General features: G+C 43.4%; 1 protein-coding gene across 2 annotated transcripts in view; it reads left to right on the forward strand.

Annotated features, from left to right (window-relative positions):
- khdrbs3 (KH domain containing, RNA binding, signal transduction associated 3) overlaps positions 1-21,723 on the forward strand; it is a gene marked incomplete at both ends in the record, with an annotated part of 84,906 nt that overhangs the window by 54,418 nt on the left and 8,765 nt on the right. For both annotated transcript variants that reach the window (XM_084484455.1, XM_084484456.1), the window contains 4 exons: positions 1,216-1,362; positions 3,007-3,146; positions 7,928-8,114; positions 16,433-16,515. In XM_084484455.1, coding sequence (XP_084340581.1) covers positions 1,216-1,362; positions 3,007-3,146; positions 7,928-8,114; positions 16,433-16,515 — 557 coding nt within the window. The remainder of the gene's footprint in view (positions 1-1,215; positions 1,363-3,006; positions 3,147-7,927; positions 8,115-16,432; positions 16,516-21,723) is intronic.

A 21,723-nucleotide genomic window follows, 5' to 3' on the forward strand; every position in this document is an offset into this window, starting at 1 on the left:
CAGACACACAGACACCCATGCACACAAAAATACAAATGCAAACCAAAACATCATAAAATATATGTGTAAATGACAGTCAAACGCTTCGGCAATAATGTTTGTCTGACTTTAATGCCAATAGCGCATTTCTAGCTTGCCGTCTGTCTCCAGTATTACCCTGTTTACAAACTCCTGTCTGAGTCTGGTCATGCTCAGGGTGAGTGCTGCTGTACTGTGAACAACAAGCCCCACACCACCAGATGACAAAAAATAACACACACACACACACACACACACATACACATACACATACACACACACACACACACACAGATTTATGGGTGAAATTAGCATCTCATTAACATACCACAGGCACTCTTAAAAGAAGGTTATTTATAATTAGGTGACATCAGAGACACTGCCTCGTGCTGGGGCCGGTGCGGGACGAGGGGGGGGAGGGTTGAGTAGCAACTCACCACCATCACGGGAAAGCCCTGGAGAAGCAGCAGGCCTTTTTTCTGCATGGAAAAGTGTTGGGGGTTGAGAGGGGGGGAGAGAAAACTGGGGCGGCAAATACCTGTTGTTGCCTTTCACATAATGCCGCCCATGGCAGACATTGAGGTGTAGTTTGGGGGCTGGCTGTCCTAGTTTCTACCCATCACTACCGTTAGCCTGGCCTGGTTCTACGGGGGGGGGGGGGGGGGACTCAGCCGAGGTGTGCTTCCGGGGGGGTGAGTGGGGAGGAGGATGGTTGGCGGTGGGGAAGGGAGGTGGAGAGGAGTCCCCCAAAGCGGTGTGGGAACGGCCACAGGCCACTTATCACGGGGCTGTGCGGTTGCCTGCACACACATGGGCCTGGGGAGGAGGAGGGGGAGCTGCTGTTGCTGTGGATGGTGGGAGTCGTTTGAGGCCTCCGCCATACTTGGGAATGCGAGCTTGTCATTTTTTTTACATCTCAGGATGTGTTGTGAAACTTGTCTTGCTGTTTTGCCGTGCCCTGATCTCAAACTTTCAAAGCACTTTTTTTTTAACGGTGAATTTAAACATACGGCAAAAATCGGTTTAAAAAAAGATGAGAAGATTTTTTTTTGTGTGTGTGTGATCTCGGAAGATGTTACTCCACTCAGACTACATTGATTATTCTTTCCATGTGGCACCCCGGGAAACATAAAGTAGGGATGCAGAAGGAAAAATGTTTCTTCACTGAAATCTCCCACTTTCCGTCGGCCTCCACAGGAAGAGGAGCTGAGGAAGAGCGGCGAGGGGAAGTACCAGCACCTGAACGAGGACCTGCACGTGCTCATCGAGGTGTTCGCCCCGCCCGCCGAGGCCTACGCTCGCATGGGCCACGCCCTGGAGGAGATCAAGAAGTTCCTCATACCAGTACGTCTCTCGCTCTCACTCTCACTCTCTCTCACTCTCTCTCTCTCTCTCTCATTCTCTCACTCTGGCCCATGCTCTCTCTTATTCTCTCTCTTGCTCTCTCTCATGCTCTCTCATCCTCTCTCACTCTCTCACTCTCTGTCTCTCTCTCTCTATCACTCTCTGTCGCTCACTCTCTCTCTCTCTCTCGCGGTCTCTCTCACACTCTCACTCTGTCTCTCTGTCTCTGTCTCTCTCTCTCTCTCTCTCTCAGGCTCTCTCTCACTCTCTGTGTCTCTCTCTCTCTCGCTCTCTCTCTCACTCTCTCTCTCTCTTGCTTTCTTTCCCACTCTTGTTCCATTCTTCTAAACCCCCCTCCCTTCAAGTTTTCTCAGCTTGTTAGAGCTTTTTCACACTGAAGTCAAGCCCTTTAACAGGGCCAAAGCACTCTACTAACATGCAGGCTTTAGGACACATCATACATATTGCAGCCAACCTTTAAGGCCTCTCCCACCCCCCCTCCCATCCCTGGCTCTCCCCCATCTCAGCCGTCAACTTCCAAGCTAAACTGCTAAGCTAGCCTGGGGCAGTCAAGACCACCATGATTTCTGTACTGCTAAACTTCAAACTGCTAAAGCTAGAGTTTGACATGAGTGCAGTACAGGCAGGCCATTCTTGGTCAACTCCCCCCCCCCTCCCCCCCTCATTGGTGATGGGGGGTTGGACAGGGTGGGGGGGTGGCTGTCCGTAGGATACCATGCCACACCATATTTACTCACATGTCACTCGATATACATGCCTTCCCATCTACATACCCGGCCATTAACCCTCTCTTGGTCTCTCTTGGTCTCTCTCTCTCTCTCTCTCTCTCTCTCTCTCTCTCTCTCATTCTCTCTCTCTCCACATCCGTCCTCTAACGCATGGAGAACAATACACGCCCGCGATTACCCCCTGGTGAACACTGAGCTATGCGTTTTTCATTCCAGACCCACTTCCATATTAATTGCGTGGTTTTTAATCCGCTGGTGAATGTCTGAGATGTGTGGGATAGGATGGCGCTGGATTGGGGGGTTCCAGGGCTCCTATCGGTGTTGGATCAGAGATTCAGTTTTCTGCCGCCTCAGAGCAGCGGTCACAGCTGTACTGTAAAGTACATTAATGAGATATTCCCAGGGCTGTAACCCTGGAGATAAAAGGGACGTAATTTAATACAGTGTAATTGAAAGCCAATCTCTCTGTCTCCCTCTCTCTCGCTCTCTCTCTCTCTGGGTCTGTGTGTGCGTCCGTGTGCATGTGCATTGTGGTCATGTGTGTGTGTGTGTGTGTGTGTGTGTGTGTGTGTGCGTGTGTGTGTGTGTGTGTGTGTGTTTGTCTGTGTGCATGTGTTTGTGTACATTTGTTCTTCTATGTGTTTATATGTGTGTCTTCTATGTGTCTTTGTGTGTGTCTGTGTCTGTGTGTATATATTGTCTATATATATTCTGTGTCTGTGTGTGCATGTGTGCATGTGTGTGTGTATATATTTCCTTTGTGCGTTTGTATGTGTGTGTGTGTGTGTGTGTGTGTGTGTGTGTATTTGTGTCTGCGTGCGTGTGTCTTTGTGTGTGTGTGTGTGTGTGTGTGTGTGTGTGTGTGTGTGTGTGTGTCTGTGCTCTCTCTCTGCAGGACTACAACGATGAGATCCGACAGGCCCAGCTGCAGGAGCTCACGTACCTGAACGGCGGCTCGGAGGAGGCCAAGGTGCCGGAGGTGAGGGGCAAGTCAGTCACCCGTGGACGAGGGACGCCTGCTCCCGGACCGCCCAGGTAACCTCACGCACAACACATGTAACACACACTTGGGAGCATCCAATGTTTGGATTAGTTGACGGGCTTTTGAGGAAACGGATGAGGATGATAGGACTGTGTGCTGTGCGTATGGTTCCATGTGTTCTTGCGTGGGTGTATTTTTGTGTCTGTTTGTGTGTGTCAGTGAGATTGTATTTGTGTGTGTGTGTGTGTGTGTGTGTGTGTGTGTGTGTGTGTGCAGTTAAATATGGCAGGTGGGGTCACTAAAGGACTATGGACAGTGTTAGGTAAACCTTTGGTGCCTTGTCTGTTTTTTCATTGGTTTTCCTCACCTTGTTCCAGAGTTCACATTGTAAATTGACTTTCTATTCTCAATTGTGGTTTCTGAAATTAAACAGACCATAATGTGATCCAAATTGAATTAGGGCTATCTGGCAGCACTCAAATACCCATTTTCTTTTGTGCGTGTTTGTGTCAATACAATTTGAATGGGCCCATTTCTACAATTTCTTTTTTTATCATTTAATAATGTGCGGTCAGTGAGGACAGTCACAATGTTCACGAACAGTAGTGCTGGAGAGTTCAATTTGCATAAAAGCATTTCAATTCAAATGATCTGAATAGTTTGCCACTCCTCTCCTATCCCACTGAGCCGGTGCAGAGCCGAGCTCTTCTCTCAGGGGCCTTATGAGAGGAACAGACCAGAATAGGCTACAGCTACAAGACGAGACTGTCAACGGAGAGTTGTGTAATTCATGTTCGAAAGCAAGGCATTTATGTTACAAACAAGGTCACCAAGAAGAAGCGGCGTTCATGGCTCTGAGTCGGAATATAGTCTGGCTGGGGGATATGGTAAAAATAGCAGTTCATTTTCTTTCCGACCGAAACATGATCCACATCAACATTCTTCTTTATGTTTTGCAAATTACTTAACAGTACAAACAAACTAATTTCCTAATTGAAATATATATGGCCTGAGATATATGTGATTGACCAGCTAGATCGATTCCCTGAAACAGTCTGAGAAGAGATGATCTGATTGTTCAGAAATTTGTTGAGGGCGGTCTTCAAGCTAAATTGTCTCATAAAGCACTCATCTATGAGCGCAGTCAACTAGAAACTCTATATCTTCTTACATTTCACAGGCTAAAACCTGATGGATGACAATGCCACTTTCAACAACAATTTAGATCATGGTATACATCACATTCTAATGGACCTACATCCATTGCAATAAGCTTAGGCTATTAACCATGGGTAAGAGAAACTGATAATAATTATTATTACAATATATGTTTGATCTAATGAGAGATCTTCAACTAAAGACTTTGATGGGGGAAAGCTCTGCCACGGTAAAAAAAGGAGAAGAAAATAAAGTCTTGAACATGGGCTGTGCATGTTTACTCTATATTCACTCTCAGTTATAAGTGAAACGAACGGGACAATCAGAGGTCCAAGTCTAGAGGTCCAAGTCTAGAGGTGTCGAAAAACTGAATGGATGGCGATAAAGCGGGGCTTAAAGAGAGGCAACAGGCGGTCACCTTCCAACATTAAACACCACTAGACCCACCGTGACTTGGGCCTCTGGGTCTGCCCCTCGGTCCCCTCTTAACATTGTATTATTGCGGTCTTTGTACACTTTAAGAACATGAGGGTACTACAGGCAGGGATAATGCACAAACCCGCTCCCACTGGTGAAAAAGGTTCTCTCACTCGTTACTTGGTAGTGTTTTCACTGTTCTGCTAAATAAAATGTGCTGTTCTTTTCTATAGTAAACTGAAAAACATCATTCAAATGTATTTTAAATGTATCATCAGTCACATGCTTCCACAATCTCTTTATCGATACAGCTTTTTTCATGATTGAATGTGAATACCTTGCATAGTCCGGCAGAATGGAGCTCTGTGTAATCACGGCGCCTCGTCTATAGACAGCTGTGGGAAACACTGGTTTTAAAATATAACCTCCACAACATTTAAGTGTAAGTGAACCAACAATCTCAGCCTGAATTTCAAAGCAATGAGATTGTTATCATCACAGTAATCACCGCGGCAACTCTGTGATACTCTTTTGGTACCATTGTTGTGTAACAGCATTATAATGAGCGATGTTGCATATGAAATGCGCCACAAACTGCAGCGTTATACTTTCAGTGTCCGGGAAGCCTAGAGGTAGGTAATAACTCTTATTGAGGAAAGTGTCATTCAGGATTGGGCCGAGAACTGGATAAATCAGCCATAGAACTATGACTGATAGAATGTGAACTGTAGCACGATACCTACGATCTCTCTGTAAAGGCACGTTGTAGATCGTGCATACATTAGAATCATTCACAATCTAAAACCGACATATTGCACAGCCCTCTTTGAGATTAATTAGAAATTAGCCTGTCCAATTTTGAATATGATAAGGCAAAAAGTCCCCACGGGCGACTAAGTGGAAAAAGGTAAGTACTCTATGTGAAGGACATGTTCATTAACTTCTAGGACAAGACTCGTTTCATTATGTAGACCTGAATACTGCTTGCCCCATAGCCTATGTTTGCAGTTTGTTTGGAGTATATTATTGACTGCATGCTGATGATATACTTAGATTTGTGTGGAAGGTGAAATTCAGTGAGGACTGTAATTATCACAGATATATTTTACATATATAGATAAAACAGTGCCAAGTGTACCCATGCAACAAGTGAGTTCATCATGAGAGAGATAAAGAGAGTGACAACAAAAAGGGGAACGGAGACGGAGAGAGAGAGATAAAGAGAGAGAGAGTGGGAGATTGTATTAATCATTGATATTTCACTTTAATATTCATCTTTATTTTCCCTTTATTTCCTATTTTAATTGTTTTGGCTATGTAAATGTTTATTTTCCATGCCAATAAAGGTATATTGAATGGAATTGAAAGCGAGAGAGAACGAGAGGGAGTGAGAGAGCAAGAGAGAGAGAGAGAGGGGCTAGACAGAAATAGTGTGAGAGAGAGCAAGAGAGATTTAGGGGGGAGAGAGGAGAGCACACTCCAAACTAAAGTGGTCTGCACTAAGCTGAATGGATGTGGATCGGTGTCGACTGATCTGTGGCCCCCGTCTTGGACAATATCTGCTGTTTGTATACACTCCCTGTGACTGGAGGTGCCGCTGTGATCAGTCCACGACAGATAGGGGGAGCTGTCTTGTCATGGGGGTGTATGTGTGTGGGGAGGGCAACACACAAGTGTGTGCGTGTCGAGTCAACTACGCTTGCCAGATGGCACCCCCTGTGTTGATCAATGTCAAGTGTAAAGATAGACTTGAAGCATTGAGGGAAGTAATTAGGCAAATATATATATATATTTTTTTGGTTATATTTCAGCACAGCAGAGAATGAGCAACAGCAGAGAATGAGCAACAGCATAAACGTTGTGTTTTATTTATGTAAGTGCCTGTGAATTCACCCAGAACATTTGAGAATGTGCAGCTGACAAGCTATTTGTCAAAAAGGCATTATTGGTGACATTCAATAGCTTAGGAACAAAGAAAACAACAGGACAGCTTTAATGGGCCAATTTTATTTGAGTGATTTGGACTGTTACTGCTCTTGTTAAATGTTCACAATTGGCCCATTGAGATTGTTCAAAACGTATCATTGTTTTGCATTGACCTCAATCTTGAGTGTTCCATATGCCCAACAAAAAATGATGAATGAACACAATGGTCGCAAAACTACAATATCTATACATTCATGAGTCACCCAGGTGTGTTTGTTTCTCTGTCATGAAGCACCCTGACTGCTCTCTGAGCAGCAGCAGCAGCAGAGGGAATTGGAGAAAAGGGGGTTTCTTTTTTACTTCTCTTGTCATTGAACAGCTGTAACTCCAGTTCTACAACTGAACAAGGAGAAGAGACCTACAGGCCACCAATAGACATTGAGTGGGAGGGGTTTGGACTGTAAACAAAAGCACATTTGTGTGTCAATCCTGACGAGATGAATTACATTTGTTATCATTCTGTTACTAGGAGGGGACCAACCTGAATGGACAGCCATCATGTGTAATCTAACAAAGACCCCATTATTTTATTAGTATTTATAAAGGGTGATAACGGTTAGCGTTTGGTTCGGGTGCAGCGTCTCTATGTGGGCTGCCCATGTCTTCTGTCCCGCTCAGCCCTGGCTAGTAAAAAGCCGCCTAATAAAACGGTTCAATGGCCTGATGAAGTGTCCGCAATAATGACATATTAAACACCAATTTTGTCTAATGAACGTTCACGTGGCGGAGATGTTAACACTGTTGAAACAGGAAAGGCGGCAATAACCTTGTCTAGTGAAATTGCTGAGGTGTCGATGCGTTTGTTTGCACTACATTGTGTCCCATCAGCATATCTTAGCCACGGGCCTGTTTTAACATGACCATGTTAACAGGAAACATGTCACGGAGGTGAAATATAAACTATCCAAGATCATAGGCTAGTTATTCTGTCAGAAATTCTCTCCCATAAAAAAAATATCCACAACAAACAGTCAAACCCACCAATATTTTCTGCATTTATCACAGAAAGTTACCTGGGAATGTAACAAGATGCCTCAGCCAAGTTTATTGTGTGATGTGGGTATCTAGCAGTCTTTCATCTGAAAATAACACCATGCTTTTTCTTCCCCCATCTCCATCTTATTTTCCTTCTCCTTCTTCTTCCTCTTCCTCTTCTTCTTCTTCTTCCTCATAATCCTCATAATCCTTCTTCTTCTTCCTCATCGTCATTCCTCATCTTCTTCTTCCTCTTCTTCTTCTTCTTCTTCTTCTTCTTCTCATACTTCCTCTGCAGGAGTAGAGGAGGGGTGCCCCCCCTGCATGCGGCGGTACCCCGCGGAGCGGTGCCCCGAGGTGCTCTTCCGACCCGGGTACCTTCTTCCCGAGGGAGGGGCGTTCCGGCGCAGAGAGCGCGAGGCGCACCCCCGCCGGCCGGATACCGACCAGCTCCTCCCGTAGTCCAGGACACCTATGGCGAATATGTGAGTAGAGGCTGATGGGTGTAAAAGATGGGTGTAAAATATACAAACCGCCAAAGTGTAGCTCCCACATGCTTATGGACACATCACACTTATGTGTATGCCTGCGAGACATTTTCTTAAAAAAGTAGTTAAAGAGATCTATAAATGAATCCCTAGGGACGGGAACCCCCTGTGGTCAAATAAGGGTCATTGCAAGTCCCATGTTTCTGATTGGCTTTTTATGGCCGTCCCAGAAGTCTATATTTGAGTTATTATGTTGTTCTAACGTTTTCCCCATAACACACATTTTTTATATATATCGAGAAAAATATTGGATTTTTTCCTCCAACTCAATATGTTTTGACATTGTAGTTCACTTGCAGAACGTCAAAAAAACCCACAGCTATATTAAGGTTGAAAAATCAGACGGGTTGTGCATTTGCCAAGACCGGGCTGCCACTGTGGAGTCTGTCAGAGTGAGTTCCCCTGGCAGGGTTACTGGCATCGTCCTAGCATATTTAGCAGGTAGCGGGTGAGAAGAGGTGGGCCAGCATTGGAAAATTGCCCCGGCGGCCCACACCTAACGCCATCTGACAGGTTTATTCAAAAGGTTGGCAAATCCAAATGTGTAGAGGTCATATAAAATGACTCCTGGACCAGCTGTTTCCCATCCTTGTCACCATTGTAAACTGCACCCAGCTCCCACCCCCCACAACACCTGCCCTGGTGTATCTGCGTGACACAAAGAGGAGACCCCTAGCATCTGCCAGATGATAAATCTATCCACACATTGCGGTGAATTAGGCGCCGAAAGAGCAGCTCACGCTGTTGTCTCAATGCCCCCGCTCTCTATGACGAGTGTTCCCGTTAGGTATTTACAAATAGGCTCTCTTGTCTTCATCAGTGAAGGGTTTTTTTGCACTCATGCGTTTTGCCTCCACACCATCTCACCATTTAGCCCCCAGCTGGTCACATTGTTCTCTTTATGCTTGGCCTCTGCTTGTTCTCTGGTTGTTCTCTGGCTGGTCTCTGGCTGTTCTCTGGCTGTTCTCTGGCTGGTCTCTGGCTGTTCTCTGGCTGTTCTCTGGCTGTTCTCTGGCTGGTCTCTGGCTGGTCTCTGGCTGGTCTTTGCTTGGCCTCTGCTTGGCCTCTGCTTGGCCTCTGCTTGGCCTCTGCTTGGCCTCTGCTTGGCCTCTGCTTGGCCTCTGGTTGGCCTCTGGTTGGTCTCTGGTTGGTCTCTGGTTGTTCTCTGTCTGGTTGCTCTCTGTCTGGTTGGGCTCTGCACTCCAAAAAATGATTCAAGCCCTTCTTAGATGTGACAAATTAATATTATATTTGTCTAATGAAATATATATTAATTCAAATAAAAACCAAAATAGTTTAACACGCGTAACTTAAAATATATTCATCGTCTCTGCTGACGCTGCTGACCTATCCGTTCAACCCAAAAAGATTGATGTCAATTAGGGGAGCATGCGCAGGTGAGGTGACCACGCCCTTAGTCTAGCTCTTTCCACACCCAGAGGCACGCGCCATTTTGGTCCTATTCTGCCTGCAGCGAGCGACTACAACTCTACTACTCTCGGTAACAACATTGTTGCCACAGTTATGGGCATTCACACAGTCCATAAGTTTGAGGAGCCAGATGACATTGGAGTCGTCATTGAAGGCGTGAAAGTCCTCACCAATGTCGGAAGTGCTACAATCTCTTTCATCATGTTGTTTGGGCTTATCTATGCTCTGGATCTTAGTTTCCCAGACAATCTGAAATACACTTTTGAGTTTGTCCAGAAAATCCTCATGAATCTGGATGGACACAGGCTCAACACCAAAATACAGCAATTGAAAATCAAACTGTTCATGTGAAAGGAGGAACGGGTGACCAATAACTGGGTCTGGGACTGACACTTTATTTATTTTTTTTTTAACTGAGCTTTGAGCCATAAATAATAGGACATTGGTCTGTAATTGCTCCTCCCAGATTTTTTCAATTCAAACATTTTCAAATGTTTGCGTGCATGAGCACAGTTGTATTTTGAGCATGTGCATATGCACATATTGTATTCAGAGCTCTATTGACCTTTTGAGGACCTTTATTGAGGAATTACTACTAACACTTACTTATTTTGAAGTCTTGTTCGAAAGAAATAATCTTTTGGCTGCACTAATGATCCGGTTGGGTTTAAATAAAAGCACCTCAAACAGGTAATGTCTCATGTATGTTATATGGGGTTATAGGGGTGGGGGGGGGGGATTTTTGAATAATTCATTTTCAATTAACCATATATTTTTAGGTTGAACAAACACAATTTATTTTTCACTACTTTAATATAATCACTTTTGTTTAGCTCTCTTTGACACAAATATGTAGAGGTAACTCAATTAAATTTCATTAGATAGATGAATTTAGTTTCAGCTGGACCAACTTAAAAAAAATGGTAGATGAACTCATATACATTATATTGAATCAATGGACTTGTTTTAGGTTGGGGTAACATATATTTATTGGATGGAAATTCTGCCTACAATTTAATTGAGTTAATCTAATGAGTTATTTTTTTGAGTGTGTATGATTTGTCTTTGGTTGGTCTCCGTCTGGTTGGTCTCCATCAAGTTGGTCTCTGTCTAGTTGGTCTCTGTGTAGCTGTTCTCTGTGTAGCTGTTCTCTGTCTGGTTGCTCTCTGTCTGGTTAGTCTCTGGTTGGTCTCTGTCTGGTTGCTCTCTGTCTGGTCTCTGGCTGGTTGGTCTCTGTCTGGTTAGTCTCTTGTTGGACTCTGGCTAGTTGGTCTCTGTCTGGTTAGTCTCTGGTTGGTCTCTGTCTAGTTAGTCTCTGGTTGGTCTCTGTCTGGTGAGTCTCTGTCTGGCCTGTCTCTGTCTAGTTAGTCTCTGGTTGGTCTCTGTCTGGTGAGTCTCTGTCTGGCTGGTCTCTGTCCAGTTGGTCTCTGGTTGGTCTCTGTCTGGTGAGTCTCTGTCTGGCCTGTCTCTGTCCAGTTGGTCTCTGCCGGCTGGTCTCTGTCTAGTTGGTCTCAGTCTAGTTGGTCTCTGTCTGGTAAGACTCTGGTTTGTCACTCTTTGGTCTCTGGCTGGTTTCTGCCTCTCTGGCCTCTACCTGGCTGGGATATTAGTTGGTCTCTGCTTGGCTCCTGTTTCGGTATCACTATTGAACATTAGTTTAGATTTGAGATGTGGACTATTTTTTTTTAATGCTATTTTCCATCCATGTGTTTCCATGTCTGCAATACAGGGGTATCATGAGCTGACGGCTAGAATCTCACTAATCCAGTCCTATCAAATCTAGTCTTCCCAGTGTCATCATCAGTATTAAATTATACTGAGTCTAATTGTTGCCAAACTAAATCACATACATTTTATTATTCACTGATTCAGTCTGGGCACGGCCCATTCAGACCTGAATAAGCACTATGATGCATTATGCAGACAAATCTAATTTCCTGTCATTCGTTAGGGGCATTAAGGTCTCTTTAATACCTGTACTCAATCTAATTGGAGAGGAATTAGTTTAATCTTGTGATCCTTGTCTAAGACTCTGTATTATTTTCCTATGATAACGCAGAAATAGTGTAGAGGACGTTTTAACAATAATTATTGTTTGCTTGAACAACAGGGTGATTGAGGGAGAGAGTAAGAGCGTACATCTGCATGAATCTATTTCAGACGGTGGCGGGGCATCCCTTTGGCTAAGAGCGAGTGTCTGGTGTGCTCTATACATGTAGGGGTGTATTATACTCAGCATGTGAGTAATCCTGGTTAAGTATTGTGTGTTTGATAACCTTGTGGCTGACCTCTGCAATAAGTGGCTGACAGCCGCAGTCACCCAAGGGCAGCCCCCATTCACACACACCAGTCGATTCCAAGCTGACGTCAAGAGCCAGGAATAGTCCAATGAGCTGAAGGGTGCTTCTTTTTCTCGTGTGGCAATTGAAAGTCTTCATTTCATTGTCATCCTTGGAGCTGATGAGGCTAAATATAGCAGGGAATATTATTCCACTAAAAAGATAACTGCAGTCAAACTGAAGCCAAGCTCAAATGCTTTGTTGGCATCCACTGTAATCCTAATATTTCTCTGGGGTGTTTACCTACCTGCCACCAAAGTAAGTACCTGTGAGATTAAAATGTTCTCAAATATGAGTATGTAACAACAGGCTTATTGAGGTTTCTTATTGAATGAGAAATGTTTTTACAATCAGGCGTGAAATGTTAACCCATTTTTCAGCTTAAGACAATTAAGAAAGACATTTTTTTACTCATTATATTTCATTATCATGTCATTATTCATTTTTATTATGGATCATAGATAATTAACATTGTAAAGGTGAATTAAAGTTCACCAATACATTGTGGTGGAAAGTTTCACTCCAGTAAGGGCTAATAGCTAATAGTGTTCTATCAGGGATAGATCATATATATATATATATATATATATATATATATATATATATGATCTATCCCTGATGGTGTTGTTGGTGTTCAGAGGGTAGCCTGGAGACTGGCCTTCAGGCCTCATGCTAACCCATGTTCTTCATTTGGAGCTGGGATGTCGCGTGGGCTGAATGGGATTAGTGTCCATAAAAAATCCATATTGTGCAATGCCCCGGCACAAGGGATCACATCAAGAAAGAAATATTAGAAGAGAAAAAAGAACATGCTACAACACAATGCTGAATGGACATACAATCAGAAGGACAGAGGGACAGACAGACATGCACTCTGGTTTGTGAAATCCCCCTCATAGCTATTGTCCCTCGCATACGTATGAACACACGTGATGACCAATCATTTGACAGAATGATGGATGGACGTACATCCATCCAGACGGGCCGACAGACGCGCTTTCTGTTCAATCTGTCTCCGGCCTCTTGTCCTTGATAACACAGTGTGACGCGCACACTAACAACACACATTGTCTGCATGTAAACACGCAGATGCACACACACATGACTACTCGGGACCCGTGGTGCTCTCATGGCGCCGGCCCGGCCCCTCCGCATCCCTATCGGTTACCACGGTGATGTTGAGCACGGCCCAGCGGCTCTGATAGTGCTGTTGGAACATGCAGTGCCAGCCACTCTCTAAGTCCTCTGTGGCCCGTGAGGGCAGCCCTTATCTTTTAACAACACGCCTCTCAGCCTTCCACTGGCATACAAATGAAAAGACTCACTTAGGGGGAGAGGGGGGCACTGTCTATGTCGTCTAGCTAGTCCCTCTCTCTCCCCCCTCTCTCTCGCTCTCTCTCTCTCTCTCTCTCTCCATGTTGCTGTCCCCTTTTTGTTGTCACTCCATTCCAATTCTTTCGCTGACACCAGCTTTCTCGTCCCATCCCTCTCTCTTCCTCTTCTGTTGCTTTGCTTTTTTATTCTCTCTCTCTCACGCTCTCTCTTCCGTCCTTTTTGTTTTCTGTTTTTCTCTCATTCCCCTCTCTTCGTTTCTCTCTGTGCCTCTGCTCTCAATCACTCCTCCAGCAACACACAAATCCCGTTTAGACAAGCTTATATGTCTGTGAAGTATCGTTAGGCACTCCTGACATGTTTGCAGTGATTATTTAACCATTAAAAATGCATCAATATAACAATCGCTACTCTGTTATAAGTGCTTTTATTTTGTAAGTATACTGTGCAATAGTGCATTGTTTCTATACTGCCCCATACTGTATTGCAAACTGTCATACCATCATTTTATTCTTGCTAGATCGTAATGCTGCTTCAATTAGAATCATTATAAATCATTTGATAAAAATGTTTCACAGATAATTTTTATTTTAATGTTTGTTTTTATCGTCAATACTTTTGTTCCGGGATTGTTCATCCTTGAAAGTTTTCAGAAAGCTTTTGACTTTGTTTTAGATAGATATTCACCAGACAAGTGTTGGACCAGAAGCTATATTCTGGCAGCAACAGAGCAGTTTCAATAAGAAATGTCTCCATCCCGGACGTGTTATAACACTTGTTAAACAGAAACTTGTTGGAATTTTCAACCTAGACGCTATTTTCCCATCATTTGGTGTTCAAGGGACAGATGTGGACAACATTATTTGAAATTGGTCCAGTATTTAGCGGGAATGCTGCAGCCATAATCTGCGAAAATGGGCTGCAATGTAATCCTTTAGGGCAATAGCGCCCCTTGAATGTACGTCCTCTAAAAGTGATTGTTTTTGCCACTGGCCAGCTCAAATTATACTCTAAAATTATGGAAAGGATTCCTACAGAGAAAGAACTTTTCTTTTTCACCTTTTCGCTTGATCTTGTTGTTGAGCGAGACTTAGTTGGACACAATAACAAACAGAAACAGCAATGTTATGTTCGCCTTCCAATGCATTGCTGTCCAATTGCTCTTCCAATTTCAATAAAGTGGTTCTAAGATAGTAACTGATCATTTGTATTAATATTCTGTTCATTTAGCAGACTCTTCTACCTAAAGCAACTTTCAAGTAAGGCTGTTAACAATCCCATCATACAAGAAAAATTGGAGTAAGAATTGCATTTGTGCTGCAAGAATGAACAACCTCAAATGGCCCGAGTACAGAGCAGCTCAGTATCTGAGAGTAACAGAGATAGTGATAGAGATAGTGCAGTTCAACTGATGACCAGGACTGCTATGAAGCAGTACTTATTCACTCATACTGATCATGGCTCAGACCATCAGATGAGCCTCAATTGAATAATCCCTCTGTGATCACACATTTGTTTCAATATTTCCCATGTAAAACTGCTTGATCCATGGCACACTTTGAAACACAGTGCACAGCCTCCTAGACCTTTCAGTTTATTAATATTGCCATAAATATTCATGGGAGCCCACTTGATTCGTCTATCAAATCATTCATCGGGATATAACATGAAGTCATAAATATGCATCAGGAAGATGGGAGGTAGTCATAAATATTAATTGCTAAGTTCACACATGTTTCGATTTTGGACATACTCACACGCATGTCTAAATACAAACCAACCGCCAAAAATGTTCCAAAGGCAAACAAACTGGCTGTCAACATTTCCTTTAGATATGTGGACCAAGGCCTCTTTTAAAATTAGTTTATATTTATTGGATTGTTTATTTAAATTTTACCAGCTTATTTTTAGTATGGATCAAAATTATATTGATATAATATATTATATATATATATATACAGAAAAACATGCAGAAATATATAAATATATATATATATATATATATATATATATTTCTGCATGTTTTTTTGTCTGGCATACATCTTGTTATTACTTATCATACAGTTAGCAGTTTTTAATTAGATGTCAGTTTAAAAAAAGGAGACAATTGTCTTAAAATTAGGAGTCTTGCTTTCCTATAATTTTAAACAGTTTTTTCACATATTTTTCCACATAAATGACAGAGCATGTTTTTTTGAAAATAAAGAAAGAAGAACAAGAACAACACCGTTACCAACATTTTGTCAACATAAAGTGCTGTGATGTCCGTAAGCTAATTCAATAGATTTCCAAACTATGAAAACAACCAGGCCACTTATGAAGCCTGACTGAATGCATGTTTTAAAAGAGTGAGCCTTCACATGTTACCAGCATGAAAAATTCAAATCTATTTAGACTGGTTTTCAATCAAAGTTAAGAAATCTTAACAAATCAATACATCCAATACATACACTAACCCAATGATAACTCTCAAAAACCCAAAAGAGGAAAAAAACCTAATCCTAAACAGTCCACAGAAACAACACTTTACAACGCTTTAAAGATGATGCTTTGATGAACTTCACATAGTTCTAACACATGCTGTTGGTTTTTCAAGAGGATTATAGATAAAAGGCCAAACTCCAATACTGCCACTTGGCAAATACGGGTTTCCAATCAAGCATTAGAGCCTTAATAATAACACGGCTGTGATGAGTATTTTCTTCTGCTGTTCAATCGTACAGAAATTCATTTTGAGCGTGCAAATCGGGGCCAGATGGAATTAGCTGAGGAGCGTGCGGGGGGATGAGCGATGTGTCGTGAGGGGTCTGCGTCTTTTGTGGAACATAAGTCCCATTTATCCCAAATGAGGACGAGTGTGCCACTGTTTCCCTTTGATGTAGCTCTAGGCAGGGGCGGGGTGGGGGGGGGGGGGGGGGGGCAGCATAGGGCGAGGATGAAGATAGCTGGAGCGCAAACAGATGTTGCGGGCCTCCCCCTCCTTTTGAGGCAGCGATGAAAGCGCCAGCCTTTCGCCTCAATCCGTGCTCTGCAACGACCGGGCCGTAGCAAGCCGTTTTGACGTAGAGGGCTGCTGTTCTTCTCAGCTGCCTCTGATTGGCTGTTGTGATGTGAGTCGCTGACCGAGGTTGTGTTTCTTCTCGTCTCCTTTAGGAATACGACGACGGCTACGGAACGGCTTATGATGACCAGGGCTATGAATCCTATGACAACAACTACAGTAATCAAGGACAGAAGTGAGTGGAGCGTGAACGCCACAGCCCGTCTGGGCTAATTGCATACCATTAGTCGCACGCCATTCGCGCAGAAGGAAATTATATATTTTTTTGGTTCAAGTGAAAATAGAGCTCAAGTGAGGAGTCTTGGAGTGAAAAAATATCTATTATATTTTTTTCACCAGGAATTGAAGTATATGAGGATGCCACAAATTTTATTTAGTCAATCAAAGAGCATTATTGTTCAAACCAAAACGAAATAGAATTTAACTGTTATAAAGCATAGCCACTGCGTTTAACCAGGAATACACTTGAAAAGTTAGCAAGAGAACATTTCCCCTAGTAACAAAACATTTAGCCTAGTAACAAAACATCCAAGTGTAGATTAATCTCAGTGAATCAAAACTAAAATCCAGTTTCATTCTTCCAAACCCTCCCTCTCCTGTTTCATGTATCGAATTGCAAATCACACTGTCAGAAAAATGAATACATTTGGTTCAAATTGTAGTATATGGCTCAGTTTAGGAAGGATGGTATATTGATTTTGGTACACATAAAAAGAGCTATCGCCTTGCTCATGTTAAATAAGACTGGGCTGTGCTGGGGTTTGCCTGTGTATCATATAGTGTACATTCCTATTCCTCCCACGCCTTGTTTTGACTCGTATTTTTGCCTGGCTGAACAATGAAGCAATGATTGTCATACTTAAGATGTCAAAGATTGAATTGCATTAGAGACACATGCAAAATCACACACACACACACACACACACACAGACACACACATGCAAAGACAAACACACACACACACACACACACACACACACACACACACACACACACATACACACACACACACACACATGAAAGAGCACAGATTATTCTGTCTTTTGACTTTTGTGACCATGATGGTCGATGTTTTCTTTGATGGCCGATGGTAATATGTCACACTGCTCTGGTTTGTTCCTCGTGCCTTCTCATCTTTGAGATACTCTTTGGCTTCTCACCCTCTCTCTCTCTCTCTCTCTCTCTCTCTAATCTCTCCCACCAGACTCTGAGGTCTATGACTTGAGTTGCGATGTTTAGCTGGTGGAATGATGACAGTGGTGGTGGTGGAGGAGGTGATGGTGGTAGTGGAGGAGGTGGTGGTGGTGGTGGTGGGTGGTGGGGGGGGGGGGGGGGGGGGGAACCTGGCCCAGGGTATCCACGGCTATTTGTTTTAAAAGCAGTCTGGTGAATAATCGCGAGGCTCCGGAGGAAGAAAAATGGAGTCTGTCATGGAAAAGCTGGAGGCTAGGAAGACACAAAGAGATTATTCGTATCTTTTATCTGGCCGGGGACCAAGGAACTAATGGGGGCCAGACATCACAGTCCCAGCCCCCCGAGAACCACTGGTTCACTGTTTGGTTCTCTTATGTCCTACATTATAGAGCTCATTTATATGCATATTGTTATGATAACTATGATTACAATTATTATTTGTTTGTTGTCAGGACTTTTTCAATTATATTTTTATTATACAATATTTGTTTTGTATTATTAGTTATTTTGCATATTTTACATATATTAAATAATAAATTGGGATGGGGAAACAACAATAAATTACAATTTATTCCATTATTTCATTAAATCTTGGCTTGGTTACAGTACAAGGGTTTGTTGGATGCCACTGCTGTTTGTGTGCCAGAAGGTGTGCCATTTGCCTGAGGAAGACCCAGCCGGGTCGAAACGTTGCAGCACCAATAAATATATGGGAGATACAGCAGTGTGCGGGCACCTCATTCTTTTTAAGTTGTGTGCCAGAAGGTGCCTCTATAAAGGACCTGTACAGTAGGATTATTCCTCTGTGCTGAGGCTTGTTTTTCACGCCTCACAAGACCTTGCAAAAATTGGCCTGACTGCTGTCAATTTGTTGACACCTTATTTTGTGGAGCTGTAGTCTAATGTGGATTATGTAAAGGGATTTGTACCCAATGGAGGTACAAAAGAAAACATTGTGTGTTTTTAAATTCAACGACTTAGTGTCAGAGTAATCGTCAACAGAATACATTTTTGGAAAAAAGACAGAATTACTGTCTGCGGCTAAATGAAGGTGGGTATATGGCAGTTTTTATAACCATTATAATATAAGAGGTACGGACAAAGCTCTCTCTTTTTCCTTTGTTCGTCGTCTTCTTATCTTGGTGCCCTGAGCCGAGAGGTAGTGGTGGTGGTCATGGAAAGCCCAGCTGGAGCGGGAATACCCGGGTACCCGGGGAAGCAGAGTGAAGGGCAGGCTAGACACGGACAAGTCAGCCCCTAACAATGCTGGGGCCGCCTAGAGCAGCTCCGAATCACCCATCTGAGCTCTGACTGTGTGGCAGAATTTCACTAGCTGGAGGATAACAAGCAAAGCAATTTACCATCCATCTCTCTCTCTGTCTCTCTCTCTCTCGCACGCCCTCTCTCTACCTCTCTCCCTCTCTTTCTTTCCCTCGCAAGCCCTCTGTGTGTGTGTGTGTGTGTGTGTGTGTGTCTCTCTCTCTCTCTCTCTATCTCTCTCTCTCTCTCTCTCTCTCTGTCTCTCTCTTTAACTTGGCCTCTCGCACACTCTCTATCTACCTCTCTTTCTGTTTCTCTCGCTCTCTCGCTCTCTCTCCCCCCCTCTCTCTCTCGGCCTCTCACTCTCTGTCATGATATCAGCCTAGGGAGCCTGAAGGCAGGAGCAAGGGCCCCGCCATTAGTTGGGAGGGAGGATTGGGGCTTTTTGAAACGCTGCTGCACTTTAAACAGGATGTAATACTGCACCAAAGTTCAGACGTTATGCGCCTAATGACTTATTTCAACAAAACAACGTTGAAATACGTATTGCTTCATGACGATATAAATCATCAGACGCTGCCTTATTTAAAAAAAAACAATAAACAAACCAACCAACAATGGGCCAATGCTTATGACAATATAAAACATGAGGACAAGATTGAACTATAATAAGTATGTTGAACATTCAATGAGAAAGGAGGGCTTCCTTTTCTTAAAATAACAGAAAAATCTTTTGCTACGAAATCCTAAAAGCATAAGCAAATGAAACCTTCCAACGAGGAAGGGCTAACAAACATCTCGCTATGAAAGGGCTGCTGGAGAGTGACATCATCTCAGGAGGCAGTGCGTGGTGTTGTAAGGTCAAGGAGATTGCAGTGCAGACTGTTTCTCATTTGTATGAGCATGGCGAGAGGGAGGGAGAGGGAGAGACAGGGCTAATCCCTCATAGGGGAGGGGAGAGGGAGGACAGGCGTTTGGGACCGGCCCGGCCAGGACCGGACTCCGGTCCGGGAGAAGGTCAGGCTGAGGACGATGAGGATGATGAGGATGATGATGGAGGAGTTGATGGCGGTTGCCGCCTTTGGAGCGGTTGGTTATTTTATGCTGGACACCTGAGAGACAGCGGGGCCGTTGGGGGGGGCCGTTGAAGCGTCCCTCTCCTCCTCGCACGGGGACCGCTACATTGTCCTCAAGGTCCCGAAGGGCCTCTGTGGAAAATAAAATAAAAGGGAGAGAGAGAGAGGTGGACAACGGTGCTACAGTTTTTTAAAGGTCAGATCCGTTGAAATGGTGCCGAGGTAAAGAAGATGTACTCTGTTGAAAGGACTGAAAGTGCCAGTGAACCCCAAATAGTGTTATTTTGTTTTTAAACGCATCTTCTATGATCTTGAACATCGTAATATATGCCCTTTGGTGTCTAAAATAAGAGCATCATTCTGAAAAACAAATTGTCAAACAGAACTCGGGACACTTTTCTCCTGACGTCAAATTGTATTTTGTGTACTTCGACGTCACAACAAACGTTATGTGTGTGTGTCTGTGTGTGTGTGTGTGTGTGTGTGTGTGTGTGTGTGTGTGTGTACGTGTACTGTATGTGTTCATGTGTTTAGGCAAATAGTAAAAAGCGCATTCAAAATGATGAGCACCAAAAGGATTATTGCGAGCAGCATTTCCCTGATTGCGAGCACAATCATAAAGCCTGTGAGGAGAAAATTATTAATTGAGTGCACACATAAAGTGAAACTGCACGCAACTTATGCCCCTGTGCGAACAAATGCTGTCTTATCTGCTGTGCACTAGGGATGTCACGAGAACCGATACTTCGGTACCAAGTCGATACCAAAATTCTAAAAACGTGACGGTACTCGTTTTTCTTAGTACCGTAGGTACCGAGGATGCAATTCCTCCGGACGTCATGTGGGCAGCATATACACCTTTACGTGTATATCCACTTTGCGTTTGGAACACTGCGCCGCGCGGCTGTTTCAGACGGGACCCATTTCAATGTTGCGCTTCTAAACACGCATGGTACGACTGCGTTCGGCATCACTTTGATTGTTGTTTTGATTGAAGACCGGCAGGTTGTAGTGGGTGCGGCGGTGAATGTGTGTGTGCGTGTGTGTGTGTTGCGAGTGTATGCAATTTCAAAGTAACAAACCAACTCAAAGCCGATGCATGCATCCAAAACTATTTGTTCAAAACCAAATAAACAAATCAAAAACAGCGTTGCTTATTCGCTTCAAATACTTTTTATTTTCAAAACTTGGTCATTAATACGGCGCGGTACCGAGCGGTTGAAAACAATGTTGGCGTCTCCTGTGGCTGCCTTGCTCACCTGCGTTATATTACTTAATATTAGGTTGGAAGTTATGTTTTAAACCCCGCCATGCACGCAAGTGTAAACGTGAACAGCATAGCTGCATGACTGCCTGCTTTCAGCGTATTAAAAAAAAAATTTTATTACTTGAACGCTACTGTTGTCACTGTTCTTTTTTTGTAATGTTAATAGTGGTTTAATTTTATTCATTACTTGAAGGCTACATGCCAGTGCCACTGTTTTTTGTAATGTTTAAATGTTTTTAATAAATGAGTGTATGTTGAAGTACATGGGATTTATTGTTTTGTTTTTGACCGTGGTATCGAATTGGGTAACGAGAATCGTGGAATTTCACTGGTATTGGTATCGACTACTAAATTTCTGGTATTGTGACATCCCTACTGTGCACGCAAAATGCTTCCCTGCTCGTTCTGATATTTTTTCTCCTTGCACTGGGTTTTTCCATTTTGGCACTAAGGGTGCACTCACACTAGGCTATCTGTACCGTGCCTGAGTACGTTTGCCCCCTAAAGTCTAGATTGTTTGGCTAGTGTGAGCACACCATCCGTACTCAAGTACAGTTCAATTCTGTGTCCTCAGTACACTTCGGAG

This window comes from Micromesistius poutassou (assembly GCF_964030765.1).
Source record: "Micromesistius poutassou genome assembly, chromosome: 20".
Classification (NCBI taxonomy): Eukaryota; Metazoa; Chordata; class Actinopteri; order Gadiformes; family Gadidae; genus Micromesistius; species Micromesistius poutassou.